This window comes from Lytechinus variegatus, chromosome 12, assembly GCF_018143015.1.
Source record: "Lytechinus variegatus isolate NC3 chromosome 12, Lvar_3.0, whole genome shotgun sequence".
NCBI lineage: Eukaryota > Metazoa > Echinodermata > Echinoidea > Temnopleuroida > Toxopneustidae > Lytechinus > Lytechinus variegatus.
Window position 1 is genome coordinate 25,440,574 of NC_054751.1, and position 17,519 is coordinate 25,458,092.

Consider the following 17,519-nt stretch of genomic DNA (forward strand, 5'->3'; position numbering starts at 1 on the left):
ATGAATCATTACACAAACTTTCAATATGCATCGACAAATGGAGGCATGTCAAAGAGAATATTACATAAAGCATGGCATTTTCTACAAGGTGATAACAAAGGCAATAGTTCTCTCTTTCTTGTAACATGCAATTCATTAGATTTTTTTATTACCAGGTTTTAGGTGTTTTTTCTTTTCATTTCCAGCATGGTCTATGTTCTTTTACAGTGTTTATGTAATGACTGTAGACTCTTTACATGAAATATGCTTCCTTCTATAGCAAGTATGGGAGAGAGTCTCTATCTTTACTGTACAGAATGGGCCCATTGTGGTTGTCACCCCGGGCCCTAAACCCTCAATCGATTATATCTGGATAAGAGACCCAATACTGATAGTGATTCTTTGCTTTTCCCCTCCCAAGCCCAGCTGATGCTTAACTTCTCTCTGGCCCCCTCCCCATTAAAAAAAATGATAATCAAAGATAAAGTTAAGAAACCAATCTGAATGATAATAATAATAGTTCAAGAGAAAAATGAAAATGATAATAATGATATAGAATGTGTTGAAACAATAAAAAAGTATAGGCTGTTTGATTCTTTATTGTCATATAGCTTCAAAAAAGGGAATAATTCCTGTCCTTTTCAAGACATTGAATCGGATAACCATCATCATTTTATGACTACTTTTCCCAACTACAGAGCACAGATCGTACGATGCAGAAGAAAGCTTACAGAGTGCTGGAAGAGCTGTGTGAAGCCGAATCCACCGCTTCTCGGGGTTTCCTGCAAGCTAACCTCGACAACCTTCAGACTGTTCTCTTGAAATCACTCTCTAGCTCATCTCCATCATCTAAAGCTGTAAGTACTTGCTTGAAACATCCTCTCCAAATGAATTTTTTTTATAAAGAGAGAAATACTCTATTTGTGCATTTTGTAAAACTTGCGCTACCAATGTTCATTGTCTTGAACTGTCAACCGAGTGGAACAGCTTTTTCCTAAGACATTCAGGATAGCACAGGCCACAAGTAAGAATTGAAAAATATGGGCATTTTTAAACAGAACTGTGAATGACAAGCATATGGAATAATGAGGTTAAAATCAGTAGTAAGAGTTATAAGTGAGATTCCAGGAAAACTAGTGTTTTTTAGGTGTGTAATAACTTTGAAATAGAGACATTAAATCAATGCATGGTGTTTGAGCTCGTCTTGTCGACCATTTTCTTAGGATTAACGCAATGGAGCGATGTCCCAATAAGGGTTCACCTTGTGAACATATATTTTGAAACACACATTCAAACGGGGTTGTTTCACCAAGAGTTGAGTTTGACTTAATGTCATGCTTGAATGCCGAAGTGCACATGATATGCAACGCGCAATCTTATTGATTAATACAATTTAAGTGCGACTCAGAGTAACTCAAATCTAAGTGAAACACGCCCAGGTCACAAGTTTAGATTGATTCTTGGCTCATTAGAGATAGAAGTACATGTATAGTCAGTGTGGTACACTGTAGGTTGCCACTTGGTCTACATTAATTTTGTTGAAGTTCCAATTGGTCTTGTCCCACATGGTCTAATCCGAGATCATTTACAACCAGTTCTACCCTCTGGGATGTGAGCGTTCAGATTTTTATCTGATTTCAGATTTTTTTTGTTTTGATTTTCAGCTTAATATCAGCTTTTTGGGGACTTTCCTCTGTACAAGAAGTATGTGAGCTCTTTCTACATGTATTTCAGACTTTTTTAACACTCTAGCTTTTTTTCAGATCTTTTTATTTGTGACCACTCACACCCCTATACCCTGTATACCATTTTGTCTAAATTGCTGTTGAGCCAACATGTCGATTTTTGTTACATTTCCTGTTATGCAATTTATTTCTTTTGGCCATTCCGTATTTGCATCCTGCTATAGTCTGACAGTTAATTAGCAACATACAAATCCATCTGCCATGCTCTACATTTTCATTCCACCTTTAATTATAGCCAAGACTAAGGTGCCTACATCACATCGTCAAGAGCATTCCAGAAGAGAATGAAGCTTTTATCGTCGCCATACTACCCGAGATCATACTCTGTACGAAGGAAATCAATCAGAAAGCCAGAGCATCGGCCTTTGGGCTCCTTGTAGAGATTGGAAAGACATTGCTCAAGCACTCTGATCAGCCAAGAGAATGTAAGTATTGTAGTGATATCTAGGGCACTTGACACAATTGCAATTGATTTTCATTATTGATTGTGCCTTGTAGTCAATGTAATCAATTTTTTCAAATGTTTTATTATGATTGATTGCTATGCTTAGTGTAACAGAACGCAGGTGTATATGAAAGCAGTGTTTAGCAATTCCCTAGAGGTTAATATAATGATTTATGTGAGTAGAAGAGACAACTATATTCTTCACAAGAAAAGGAAGGGAGTTGATATCTGAATGGATGTAACTGTAGGTTCTTTCCATCACGATTTATTTCAGTCCACATTTTTCCCTTTTATGAAATACCACTGACTCTGTTGCCATGATGACGCTCCCTCCCACTTTCTGCCTTGAGCATCCTCTGTGTTCAGACAAACCATTTTTGTCTCACCTGCGAAGCAAAGTGAGACTATAGGCTCCGCTTTTCCGACGGCGGCGGCGGCATCAAAATCAAATCTTAACCTGAGGTTAAATTTTTGAAATGATGTTATAACTTAGGAAGTATATGGACCTAGTTAATAAAACTTGGCCATAAGGTTAATCAAGTATTACTGAACATCCTATTAGAGTTTCATGTCACATGACCAAGGTCAAAGGTCATTTAGGGTCAATGAACTTAGACCATGTTGGAGGAATCAACATCGAAATCTTAACCTGAGGTTAAGTATTTGAAATGTCATCATAACTTAGAAAACATATGGACCTAGTTCATGAAACTTGGACATAAGGTTAATCAAGTATCACTGAACATCCTGCATGAGTTTCATGTCACATGACCAAGGTCAAAGGTCATTTAGGGTCAATGAACTTTGGCCGAATTGGGGATATCTGTTGAATTCCCATCATAACTTTGAAAGTTTATGGATCTGATTCATGAAACTTGGACATGATAGAAATCAAGCATCACTGAAAATTTTGTGCAAGTTTCAGGTCTCATGATTAAGGTCAAAGGTCATTTAGGGTCAATGAACTTTGGCTGAATCGGGGGTATCTGTTGAATTACCATCATAACTTTGAAAGTTTATTGGTCTAGTTCATTAAACTTGGACATTAGAGTAATCAAGTATCACTGAACATCCTGTGCACGTTTCAGGTCACATGACCAAGGTCAAAGGTCAATGAACTTTGGCGGAATTGGGTGTATCTGTTGAATTACCATCATAACTTTGAAAGTTTATGGATCTGATTCATGAAACTTGTACATAAGAGTAATCAAGTATCACTGAACATCCTGTTCGAGTTTCAGGTCACATGATCAAGGTCAAAGGTCATGTAAGGTCAATGAACTTTGGCCATGTTGGGGGTTTTTGTTGAATAACCATCATATCTCTGTAAGTTTATTGGTCTAGTTCATAAAAAGTGGACATAAGAGTAACCATGTATCACTGAACATCTTGTGCGAGTTAGAGTAGTATTCAAAGTCAACACTGCTGCTATATTGAACCGCGTGATGCAGGTGAGACGGCCAGAGGCATTCCACTTGTTATTTATTTTATTTATTTGTTTCTGCATGTAATGGCAATGTACATAGTGTTATCACAAAATTGAATACATTAAATTTTACATAATAATAATGTATAATTATGATAATTTACATAACTGATTTTAACAAGGTTGCAGACATGCAGTGGTATGACAAAATAAGCAGATGCTTGAGCTGTTGTCAAACCTGTGGATATATGAAATACATGCATAAATATAAAAACAATACTTAGAAGTCAAAACTAATGATTACACAACGAAGGGAAGGAAAAAAAACACAAATTATTATGTGCCACAACTATTTACAAATATTTACAAGGAGTGTGTGAGGCGTAACAATAATTAAAATTATATCAATCTTTAAGTTTGAAATGTACAGTACAACAAATTGTGTTTTGCTAAAAGATACTGCAATACCATACTGCAATATATATTCTTTCCTTCCTCACCATGTTTTTCCTCTTCCGGCAGCCACTTCCAGACCCCATGTTCTTTTCACAGTTTCATCTTCATCCCTCCTCGACTCTTGGCCCATCCAGCTCAAACCTCTTCTCTATAACTTCCACAACAGTTCCTGTCAAGTCGATCCTGTCCATCGGCTCAAGCTCACTTGTGTTCTTTTTGTCAGATATTTCAACATCATGCATTTTCGTATGGCTCTTTTTGATCGAAAGGAAACTTTCTTCTGTCTGCACATTCCATGTTTCTATTTTGTCTGGAGGTTTACGCTTAGTTTTTTTTTGAGAAGGGGTAACATGACAGTTACACCTGCGACAATTGCTCATTAGTTTATTTTAGGGTTAGGGTTAGAATCAGATGTAGAAGGCTGATACCTCCAAGAGGAGGAGGGTCCGATGATTGGGGTAATATTGATTTCAAGTGTATTAATGAAGCGCTATATAAAGTGACTGTTATCAGTAGGAGCAGCAGTAGTAGTGTAGTATTAGTACATATAGTAGTAGCAGCAGCAGTAGTAGTGTGTTATTAGTAGTATTAGTGTTGTTATCGTCGTCATCATCATCATACTTGTAACAAAATGAATCCATCTCCTGATTTCTTTTTTTTTTTCAGTGTGTGTCAGCAAGTACTTGGAGATGTTGGCTGCTGGCTTAGCGGGGTCACCTCATATGGTCAGTGCAACCGTCCTAGCTCTTACAAGGATTCTATTTGAGTTCAAAGGTCAGTGTGCCCCATACCATTTCATGCCTGTTGGGCCCTGTTACATGAAAATATCCAATCGTATTTGATTATGATTGATAGTGTACGCAGATTACCATAGACTGATAATTACAATTCTATGCTTGAACGTCTCCTTTATTTTCACAATCCTTTGGTACATGTATTTGAATGTGCAAAAATTATATTCTTATTACCCTCCAAATTTTGCCATATTTCATATTCATTTTGCAAACCTTTTACTCAAAGTCATTGAAAAAGTTGGAGGTTACGTTGTCTGGAACAAGGATTTCTACAAATTGTTATTGCTCAATGCTGGTAAATGAACTGAAAATTCATGAAAATTGTATAAAAAAAAATAATGAAATAATTTTCTTTTTTTTTAAATAAGAAATGGGGTTCCCAATGTCTTATATGGTATTAGCTGTGTATGTTTGTAGTAGTCATTTACTGCCATGGCTGACGAGTTCTCCAGCTGTGCTAATCTTTGAGCCTACTCAAGATCTGTTTCAGTATAGTGCTGATTTCTTATAAGGTTTCTAATGTTCACAACTGAATCAACTAGTAAAATGAAACGGGGTGGAAGACTTTCAAAGAATCACACATTTGTAACAGAAGTTCACTTTTGTTTCTCCGACTAGACATTATGCGAGGCCCTCTATTGGAGCAGTTAGTAGATGCTGTGGATACCCTGATGCAAGCAAAGGGACGAGAGATACTCAAATCAGCACTGGGACTTATTAAGGTCTTATGCACTGTCATTCCTGATGTTGTCCTAGCCCCACATGTAGAAAAACTTGTAAGTTGTTTGTCTTCTTTATTGTTTGCATCAGTGCACGTAAATAATGGTCATTTGTGTTGTTGGTAAAAAGCAATTCTTGATGTCCAGAAATGGGGATATGAAAACAGATTGCCATAACCTACACACGTTAGCATATACAAGCTAAACTGTTCTGTTGTAACAGGCCATTTGATATGCCTAAATGTGTAGACAATGCCTAATCCTAACTTCTGGCTAGGCTTGGGATAAATACCCTTTTTGTCATTTATTTGATTGCCAGGATAAGAAATCAAATATTTCGAACATAGAGATTCCTGGATTATCAAAAAATCACAAAGTTTACCTATGTAGATGACCTACAATGTACCAGTGATTATACATAATTAGCAAGCTGACTCGATGGAGTGTCCCATTACAGCACTTATGCCATGCACATCAACACAGCTGAATGATGCGCGGTTGTTGATGCGACCGCCATTGTCATGTCTTGAGATACAATATTTGACATTCATCAAATTTTAGCATAAATTTCATTTATCATCTTGCACTTTGCTGTCTAATATTTAAGATTATAACCATGTATTTTTCATAATTAAATGTCTCAAATCAGAAGTCAACATCGGGCAAACAATTTAATGGTGTAAGAAGTAATATTTGGTTGCCGATTGTTGGTAAACTGATCGAAAGCATGGGATTTTTTTTTTTAGTTTTACTCCCAGGCCTACTTATGACCAGTTGCAATTCAAATTGTATTTGGCTTTTGGAGATTTGATTCCAACACGTTTTTCATTAAACTTGCTTCATTTATATGACATTATTCATGCAACCTGTATTGGTGATTTTTTTTTAGACTGAGCAATTTTCAGATTCTCGTTCATAATAAAAAAAATTCAAGTCTGTTTGTTTATGATTACATCTATTATCTTATTTTCTGCCATTGCTCTTTCTACAACTGTATGCTAATTACTGTACTTGCCATACTTCTATTATTGTATGCTAATTTCTGCCAAAAAACATTTTGATGCTCTTTGTAGATTCTTAGTATAGCCGGTCTGAAAGAAGCTAACAGAAGAAACTTGAGAGTCCCGATCAAAGGGATTTATGCTCGTCTAGTCCGCAAGTTTGGGTGAGTAATTCTTTTTTATTTAGAATTCACCTTGACGTGCATGTAGTCCTGTATTGACTTTTTTTTCTCTGAAAGAATGAAAGATACTGAAAAAAATCTCTGAATTTAGCACAAGCTTTATTTCAGATCCTGAATTTTCCGCCTTTCTCCTAAATATATGATGATGATCCATAAGATGGTCCCAGACTTCCACCAGATAATGATGCATTAGATTGAAACGTCCCTTGTGACGTTAGCACAAACAGTATTTTAGATCCTGATGGTCCTAGACTATCTTCAGAAGATACTGCACAAGACTGACACCCACCTTGTGAATGAACACAAACTGTTTTCATGAAAGGTGTTGGCGCCGACTAAATTTTCAGCGCTGACTTTGTTTCAGTGAAATCCTCGGTTTTGATTGGCTCAGAGGCACTGGCCTCTGACTGTCATTATGGTATCCTTTCAGAGAAAAATGATTTGACATTGCTGTCAACTTTCATGGAACAGTCTCCTGATCCTGAATCTAACTCCTAGGTATGAAATGATCCAGAAGATATCCCTCCCTACCTAAGTTGCTAATTGAATCAACCCTTAAACCCAATCTTGAATTTTTTATTTTTTTTTTTGGTTGCAAGATGATCAGAAAGATGATCCCAGACCACCATTAGAAGATGGTGACTAGATTGAAATGCCCTGTGTGAATTTACAAACTGTATTTCAGATCTTGAATCTTTCTCCTTGGAAAAAGATTGCCCGGAAAACATACCTCCCTAACTTAAGAAGCATTTTACTGATTGAAACCACCTTTAAACCCCATCTTGAATTTTCCATCTTTCATTCTAGATACGAGATGATCAGGAAGATGATCCCAGAACACCATCAGAAGATGGTGCACAACATTAAGAAGACCCAGGAACGAACCAAGAGGCACAAGGCTCTCAAGGCTGCATCCAAACAGGGTGATCAAGAGGGGGGCGAGGACGAGGATGGAGAGGATTTCGATGCCCTCGTACCACAGAAACCTAAACCTGAAAGGTATGAATATTTAAAAAGGGCCAGTATATTTGAAATTTATGTTATCTGAGAAAAGATACTGAAGTAAAGCATTTAGAGGTTTCAGTTCAGAGAGGCAAAGGAAAGAGAATAATGATATTGCAAGTTGTTTACAATCTAAAATAAGATAAAGGACATATTAAGTAGAAAGAATATGGTGATAATAACATCAATTGATCTTAGACTAATTTAGCATTGTGAAGGTGAAGGGATAGGTGTTCATGTTTGATTGCAATTGAGTAGATTACAAATTGCTGCAATGAAAGTGAAGTTTGATGAATATTTATCTTGTATTTGTTTGGGTTTTGTTTTTGTTTTTTAGATTTTGAGTTAATACTTTGGCTTTTCTAAACTCAGAGATCAACAATTTTGAATACGTGTAGCCAGGTTCAAAATTTCTGTGAAGGAAAAATGTCTTTAATTTGTGAGTTACATGTAATATGAGACAGATTTAAAAGCCAATGAATCTAGAGCATTGGGGCCCAGTTGATTAGTCTCCAGACTTTGAAACAGAAGGTTGTGGGTTTGAATCTCAGCCATGGCGTGATTTCCTTCAGCAAGAAATTGATCTTCAATGTGCTGCACTCAACCCAGATGAGGTACATGTAAATGGTTACCGGCGGGAAGTAATACCTCAAAAAGCTGTGAGCACCGGAATCGGTAGACAAGTTTTGCCGGCATAATATAGGAGCTGTTTAGCACCCACATGCAAAGGCCTGGTCCCACTGCACTTACAGATGCAGAGAGGATGTAAAACAGAAAAGAATCTTAGGTATCCGTTGTGTACTCTTTGCATACATGTTTCTTACGGTCTATATCAACAGAGCATCCGTCCACTGTGATTTAATTGTTCGCAGATTGTCTGGAGTGGATAAAAGCAGATAGAGCCACGCCAAGATATATCCGTATCTGTTATTTATCTGTATCCATTTTGAATACGTTTTGTGTCCATCGGCCAGTAGGACCAGGCCTTAAAAGGGTGAATATGTGCACAATACAAGTTCCCATTATTATTTTTATTATTACAGCATCGAGGAGATTCTTCAAGAAACAGACTCAGAGAGTGATGTGGAGGATGAGGACGCCAAAGATGCCAAGTCAAAGGTCAAAGTTCGAAAGACAAAGAAGGTGGCCGCTCAGCGAGGCAAGGCATGGTTGAAGGAAGGAGAGAAAGAAGATGCACCCCTTGACTTCCTAGATCCTAGTGTATCAAGAAGAGTCCTTGGTAAGTTTAATGATTCGGTTGAATGTATTTTGAAGTGACCATCATTCTTATGTTTCGTAATATATTTGTGAGAAGTTTTGTCTTCCAGTATATTTCAGCTTCATCAGCAAAAAATTAGGAAGTTACAGGATGTATTATCTGCTATGTCTTTCATGTAAAGCAGAAATAGGAGACCAAAACAGTTACTTGTGGCACTTCTGTTTTCAAGTGATGTTCTTAAAGGACAAGTCCACCCCAACAAAATCTTGATTTGAATAAAAAGAGAAAAATTCAACAAGCATAACACTGAAAATTTCATCAAAATCGGATGTAAAATAAGAAAGTTATGACATTTTAAAGTTTCGCTTCATTTCACAAAACAGTGATATGCACATGTCGGTCGGTATGCAAATGAGGGAACTGATGACATCACTCACTCACTTTTTTTTTTATTTTATTTTATGAAATATGAAATATTTTGATTTTCTTGTCATTGTCATGTGAAATGAAGTTTCATTCCTCCCTGAACACGTGGAATTCCATTATTTTAACATTTTGTGCTTCAGGCAAAGAGGTCCTAATCATCAAATTCGTAAAAATTGAAATATTGTATAATTCAAACAATAAAAAACAAAGGAAATAGTGAGTGAGTGACGTCATCAACTCTCTCATTCGGATGTAACTGGCTTGTTCATTTAATTATTTTGTTAAAAGTAAGCAAAACTCTGAAATGTCATAACTAACTTATTTTACATCCGATTTTGATGAAATTTTCAGCATTGTTCTTGTCTGATTTTTTTAATTGATCCAAATCAACATTTTTCTGGGGTGGACTTGACCTTTAAATTAGACAATGTACCCCATAGCGGTCAACTTGTGTAGAAGTCTCTAATAAGGAATTCAACATTTTTTTTTAATTCTCTTATGAAACTATCAGTCTGCTCAACCAAGTTCCCTTGCTAAGTCTTCAATAGTTATTACAAGCTGACTTTCACAACTCTTTTTTTACCTGAAACCAAACAAATTTGATACTGAATGCTCAAAATAAAAATCTGTTGAAAGATTTTTTTTTCAGCAATATGTATCGTTACATAGCAATGAGCAAATAAAGATTAACAAATTGGACTAAAAATGTCATACCTATAATACACGGCACTTCCACATGATGCAGTACTTAGTCTGTCAGGTCCTCAGACAAAGTCATATACTTCAATGACAACTCTACAACATCACCACATATTCTCAAACTATTTTTTGACGGAGAACCCATAGCCTCTGCTACACTTAACTCGCAGGGCAAATGAAAGATTCAACCACTTTTTCATTGATCTTAATCAATATTATTTCCTATGTCAGTTCCTCAGACAAAATCACTTCGCTTTACCTCTACAACTTTTCCACGCACACTCATACATGTGCTCCTTTTCGATGGAGGACCCTTAGTCTCTGCTGCGCTCACTATGACAGGGCGACTGTAAGATTCAGCCACTTTGCATTGATCTTGATCGATTGTATTTCTTATTTAAGGTTCTCAGACATAATTATGCAGTATAATGACAACTTTTACCTCTACAACATCCCTGCATACACTCAATCTTCTTTTAGTTACAGATCCCTTTGCCTTTGCTATATTTAATTACGGGGCAAATGAAAGTGTCCACCATTTCATCATCAATTGGAAATAATAAGTAAAATAGAATTTTACTTTGGCAATTGGTCAGATGAACGAAGTAGTTCTGTGTGCTCTGTTGCAGAGTTATTCATGTAGAGTTAATATGTAACATTTAGTCGTCTTTGGTTGCTTCTGCAGTTTAATGAAGTAATTCTTCATGCTCTGTTCACGGCTGTTTCAGAGTGAAAATAAGCTTAGCGCCCCCTCGCGGCCCAAGTGCGCATATGCATTTAACGTTGTTGTGCTGCAATCTCTACAGGGGCGATGAAAAAATCTTTGGCGAATGTTGTGGCATCTGGCGCTGACACGACCAACTCTCTCTGTCTGTCCCCAACAGTTTATTTATTTCGCAAGAATTCCGTGGAGGAAACATTTTTTTCCATGTTTGAAGTCGTAAGTATGGCAATGGGATTATACGTTTTCTGTTTTTTTTTCCATTTTGTGATGTTGTTTGCGTTTGCATAATCCAATGTTAACTCGCAAATCTGGACCTAATTATGGAACTTTATAAGGTCCAAATGTAAAAAGTCCGGTTTGTCAGCATTTCGTATTTATTTTAGTTTTGTTTTCATTGCACTTAAGATTCATCTGGCGCATTTTTTCGTGGGACCCAACATTAGAATTTACTTTAGGTTCATTTTTCGATACAGCACATTCTGTTTGTACAGGATGTGGGCGCCGCTACCTCGGGTGAAGCCGGGCAGGGCCGGGTCGCGGGCCGCCTGGCTGTGTGGTCAGACACCGCTCATGTACACAGCAGCTCAGCTGCGTTTCGTGAGCTGAGGCAGAGCTAACCCAGGGAACTCCCGTCCGCGTAGCGGGCGGGAGCCCAGGAGCTTACCGTGTAATTGACCATACTCAATGGTCTACAAGGGTAGATTATGGTCAAAATATCTAGCAAGATAAATTATGAAAACAGAAATTATGCACTTACCACGATTAGGCCTATATGGATGATGGTCTAACGAGTGGCAGTTTTTCAGACATCTGGGCACAGACTGGAACCTCAAAAAAACGAAAAGTTTTCTCCTACCCCCGTCTCGATCGGCCATTTTTGTTATGAATTGCCACGCGTTAGACCTTCATCCATATACCGTAATCGTGGTAAGTGCATAATTTCTGTTTTCATAATTTATCTTGCTAGATATTTTGACCATAATCTACCCTTGTCCCGTGAGTATGGGTCAATACATGAGCTCCTGGGCGCCGGACCGCTCTGCGGGCCGGCGCTCCCTGGGTTAAGGCAGAGCTAGCTGAGCCAGACTGCCTGAGTGAGACTGAGAGTGCATTTGCTGTACATGTAATTTGGCTGCGCCTAATGCTGCTGAGTGCTAACTTTGACTCGTAAAAAAGGGTATTTCACAGTCTTGGTCTAGACTCTTATTTTCACAATCATGACAACACTTGCAATATTTTTGGCCATTTGTTTTTTTTTGCATACAAATTTACAGTCAGTGTTACCCATATCTGTGATACTGCGGCTATATTGACTACATCGCACTAGTGACTAGATTCAAGGCCAGCAGTGCTACTGCTAGTTAGCCTGGAGGACTCGGTGATCATATTTTTTATGATTTTGATATTGCCATTTGATCAAATGACAATATTATCAAAATCATAAAAAATATCACTGAGTCCTCTCGGCTAAGTGGTAGTACTAGTAGGCCCTATAGATTCTAGATATTTTAATTGATTTTTTTAGGGTGGGTTAGATTCTGCTTGAGGTTTGAGGTTTTTCCAGATACATGGGGGGGGGGGGGGTATTGCATTAAAAATATGCTGTACTGCATAGAGTCTATACGGCGGGTCTGGGGATTGGGTTTGAAATGAAGGATTTTGTGTTTTTTTATTTCTTTAGATTTTTTAATTGATTTTTTTAGGGTTAGATTCTGCTTGAGGTTTTTTCAGATACATGGGGGGGGGGGGGTATTGCGTTAAAAATATGCTGTACTTCATAGAGTCTATACGGTGGGTCCGGGGAATTGGGTCTGAAATGAAGGATTTTGTGTTTTTTATTTCTTTGTTTTCTCAATTTTTTAGTTTCAATGAATCAATCAATAACACACATTGCTACATTTATTCACAAGAAACTATACACACATAGGTCAGGTAGGCCCTAAATTTTAATTTTCTATTGTATCAGACCAAAATATACATTTATTATTATAGTTCATACATGATAGTTTATCTCTGCACGCGCTTCTTTTGTGGCATTTCTTGTTTACTAAATTTCATCATAAGATGACTTTCATTTTTCAAAGATCCTTTTATCTTTAATATAACATGTCTTCTGTGTGCACGTTTTGTACAGGGAAGATTAGCATAAATTCTGTTCGTCTTTTTTATCATCATGATAGTTGTTCTCTGGTGAAACATGTATTCAAAGAATTTCTTCTTTTGTTGATTTGAGTGTTGATACGTCATATTTAACTAATGTCACCAACATAATCTGAAAAATCTAATTTCACACATGAAAATGACATTATTACCAATATATTTATAGGTCTTTTTATTTTATGTATCCTTTCAACTAGTTCCCCTAGTCTCAAAAATTGAAGGAAAAAATATGTATGTTACATCAGAGGTTAAATCTAAATCATACCTATATTACATCAGATAAAATAAACATCTAAAACAACTGCCAGCTATATTACTTTTTATATAAAAAAATTAAAAAATTATATCACACAATTTTCAGTAATAATCTACACATCTGTGACGTTACAAAATAGAATAATTTGAAATTTATGTCTCCAATATCCTGACTTCTACATCTAATCTTCTTCATTTGTCAGTTGCTTGGTGATGGAATGAGTCATTTTCTGAAGCAATGAGATGGAAGGAACCTTCATAGCATCCAACAAACAAGGATTTCTATGAGGCATTGTGTTTTCCACATTGCAGACCTCTGTATCACCAACTTAAATGAGCCTCCACCTGTCCACCATGATCTCCCCCAAACTTAATCCACACCTCTTCAGGAATTGCCCCATCGTGAGTTGTGAGAAATCCATTCCTGTGGAAAGATGATGGAACATGAACATATGGGTAGGTTTTGATGATTTCTACCAATTAATAGCTTTAGCTATGAAAAAAAAGGCTGGCCTCCCTCAACATTTTTAAAGATATTTCTATTACTCTTTTTCGTTTGAGTCTTCTGGTAATGCAAAATTTGAGGCCACACTGGTGACAATCGGCACAGTTTAAAAAAAATAATACAATTATGCAAGTGCATATCAGATCAAAATTTGCTCAAAAACTTGTTTTAGTACAAATCCAATGCTTTATTCTGTCTCCAGGAAAGATTTATGATTGTATATATTATTCTCACTTTTGATGAATTTAATCATGAATCTGGTGGCAGATTATAATATCTATTGTCATTTAAAGGTGCAAATGAAATGATCATGAATAATCCTTTGTGGCAATGTCCTTGAGATGAATTTATTGATTTCACATTCTTTATGATCATTAAAACTATTAAAAATAAAGCAATATTCTGGTGCTAACTTTTCTTTCTGTTTCTGTTGTCTAACCACCTCCAGTCTGTGACTCTGCTATGGACCTAGTGAATCACTGTTGACTGTCCATAGTTCAAGTGAGGATTGGCAAACCTGGTCATTTCTTGATTACCTACAGGATGCAATTGCAACATATGCAAAATCTTATGCAGGAATGGGGCTATAGCAGTGATGGGACACTACATTTGACTGTGAAGATCAGACGATGCAATTCCCGTTGGTCAGCCCCCCCCCCACCCCAAGGAGCCATGCACTGCCAGAGATCTTGAGCCAGGTCTTCAGTGGTTATCCATTGATAAGAAGAACGGAGATAATAAAGACAGTGAGGTCAGTATGACATTAATTCTCAGTGAAAATTACCTATTCATCTGTCTGTACTGTGGACCAATTAAGGTGCCCATCATTCATCATGGCCAATGTCTTTGCTGCATCTTGTTATGTAAATCTCTTTGAATGACTATTAAACAAGAAGAAGCTTTCTTCACATGTATAAGCTCTAAAGCATATTATATACATAACAATTTTGATTTAATATTTTGATGGCCATTCATTAGAAGACACCCCCCCCCCCCCCCCGCAATTCAAATTTGGTGCTTTTAAATTCATCTGCCACTATACAGGTTGAAAGAAAATGCCCCCACTCACTTGCATGTACACACTGGTTCATGGCTCCCAAAATTTTCACCACAAAGAAAAGGGGATAAGAAAAGGAAAGTAAAAAGGTGAAACATATTACTTTCTGAATATTGTGTCAATTTCTATCACAGTTACTATTATTTAAATGTAAAAATTAGTCAATATGGAAGAAAATGCTTGAAGATGAGAAATCAAAGTGATTTGGATATCATAAGGAAGGGGATATATACTTTTTTTCCAACTATAAGTAGATCAACATCTATACTTGTAAACCATTCTTTAAAAAAATTATGTTTTATCTATATTTCAAAGAAATAAACAAGTAGTATGTTGCATTTGTACAGGTGATGAGCTTTGAATTGAGATAATTCTCTCATGTAATTCACAGTGCTAAGAATTTGCGTTACTTACTGTTCCAGGTATCTTGTTGATTTCGACGTGACCATCTTCCTAACGCTTCTTCCAAACAATGAACTGGAGGCTCTTTCCACGAATGAATGTTTAGCTGCTTCAAGTGTGATTCCAGCTTTTTCAAGAGCTTCTTGTTGTTCTACTTCTACTGGCCTTTATTGTAGTTAACATGTCCTGTGAATGTTTTTAGGAGCCCAGTTTTGCTACAAACACAGTAAACCTCAAGTTCACATATAGTTAAAAAACGGTCTACTTGTAACATTATCTAGGAAAAAGTTCTACAAATTGGACATGGTGAAACTTTTCATTCATTATGTTTTCAGTATTTACTGAGGTACTCACTACAAAAGGAAGTTGGGGTCAAAAGGTCAAGTTTTTGTTCAACTTGGTCACATTCCTTTATTTCTGCATCAATTATGTTCACACTACATCTGATCCTTGGGTAATACATGTACTTTCATTAGGATAATGGGTCAAAGGCCTAATGTTAATAATCAACTGCCTGATGTTAATAATCAACTGAAAATTACTTAGTCAGAAAAGGTGGTTTATTGGATTCCCTATCTTTTGCTTATAATTATTTTTTTTCAAATTTAGTATTTCTCCATCAAATCTGACAAATTCATTATTTTTTTATCAATAATTATTAAACGATGTCAGTAATAAGAGTTTTGAGAAACATGTGCAAGTATATGTACCAATATCCATGTGCAGAATATTTGCTGCAAGGTTAAATGCTACAGTGAAATTTTAAAGTCCGCAACCATAGGATACGGGAAAAGAGTTCTTGCAGCCTTTGATGTACTTATAAAGATCAAGATAGAATTCACCCAAAACATCTATTAGGTGTTAGTAGCTGAAAATATCCTAGATTAGTTCAGAACTATTCATCTGGAAGAAGAGACAAGTCAAAGCATTTTAAACAATTTCAAAACTTACCTGCGCTATATTTGTTTTTAATTGATATGCAGTTAGAATTGATCAAATTCTGATTGCAAGCTGACAAATTTATTTAAAAGGAGGGTATTAACATGAATGTATTTCAATACAAATAAGACATCTCTGGCAGTCTTGCCTGCATTATTATGCAATTCAATATGGTCAGAAGTTCGGTATGGAAATGGGTGGATAATGGAAAAAGTATTTGTCGAGTTAAATGCCAATAATTGAATAATATTAAATTCAATTATCAATAAAAAAAAAGACTTCTGGAATGTCTCTCTACAGTTATTATTCATGACATGTCTAATTATACTACACTAGTAGGAAAATGTCATAATAATCTAATATTCAAATTGAAAAAAAAAATTTAGTTCCAATAATTTAGATATATTTCACTTCAAACTTTAATTCAAAGACTACAGGCATCACTTTTTATACGCCCGTCTTGAATGAATGAGGAAATCAACTCTTTTTAATATCCATATATTTTTATTGATCTTTTACAAACGTTTACGTATTTTATTTTTTATTATTTTTAATTTACTATTTCCTCATTATCTTATGTACATGTATATAAATTTTCTTTGCCAAAGTATTCTTGCCTATACACATATTTCTCATGTCAGTTTTTACAAAGGTTACTGTTTTTTAATGTTTAAAATATGTAATGAGTCTTTTTATTGTTTTTTCTTTGTATACATGAACAATTCAGCCATTTGGCTGCGACTCATGTTTCTAATAAACCTTGAATTGAATTGAATTGTATGTTAAATAGTAGGTTAAAAACAACTGAAAATATGTATTATAATAGCAATGTATTATATTGTATCATATGAATTATGACTATGGTTTACATTTCTAGTCACTTAAAATGCAGAGAACAACGAGATTCAGATTATTTTTACAAATTCAATAATTTTGAGAATATAAAGGAATGAGCTACATGTGCATGTCATATCCAATCTAATCAATTACCAGTAGTCACTTATCTGATTTGTAATTTATATTTACTGTATTTTTAAGTCTTGTATCATTGCATAAAAAAATTTATCCACGGGGTACTGAATTTGCCAGGCATGTGAAGGTGAAAGTATTTTTTCAGTGTTTTTTTTTAATTGTTATGTACACTGTAATTGATATGCATACAACAATGATAGATAACCAATTTTTATGGCTGTGTGAGTGGTAGATCACATGAAATTTGCAAATATATTGTTTTAAAATGACTGATTTTTTCATATTCATATTAATTCTTTTTTTGGGAGGGGGTAGATAATGCAGACCTGACAAGTGACCATTGTTTTCATTTAGGAGTTCAATCCCTTCTCCTTTCATCCATATTTCATAGCTTTTATAAAGTTACGAGGGT

The 17,519-nt window shown here is 35.8% G+C and overlaps 1 protein-coding gene and 1 long non-coding RNA gene across 2 annotated transcripts in view; both read left to right on the plus strand.

The window, feature by feature from the left end:
* LOC121425343 (RRP12-like protein) overlaps positions 1-17,519 on the plus strand; it is a 55,277-nt gene that overhangs the window by 28,850 nt on the left and 8,908 nt on the right. Inside the window, exons 17-23 of the mRNA XM_041621371.1 lie at positions 678-836; positions 1,960-2,149; positions 4,718-4,825; positions 5,464-5,621; positions 6,638-6,729; positions 7,555-7,746; positions 8,793-8,989. Of these exons, the coding sequence (XP_041477305.1) occupies positions 678-836; positions 1,960-2,149; positions 4,718-4,825; positions 5,464-5,621; positions 6,638-6,729; positions 7,555-7,746; positions 8,793-8,989 (1,096 nt within the window). The remainder of the gene's footprint in view (positions 1-677; positions 837-1,959; positions 2,150-4,717; positions 4,826-5,463; positions 5,622-6,637; positions 6,730-7,554; positions 7,747-8,792; positions 8,990-17,519) is intronic.
* On the plus strand, positions 10,819-15,558 carry LOC121425344. Its single transcript, XR_005971488.1, has 4 exons — positions 10,819-11,033; positions 13,436-13,688; positions 14,186-14,488; positions 15,217-15,558. It is a non-coding gene; the product is annotated as an uncharacterized LOC121425344 (long non-coding RNA).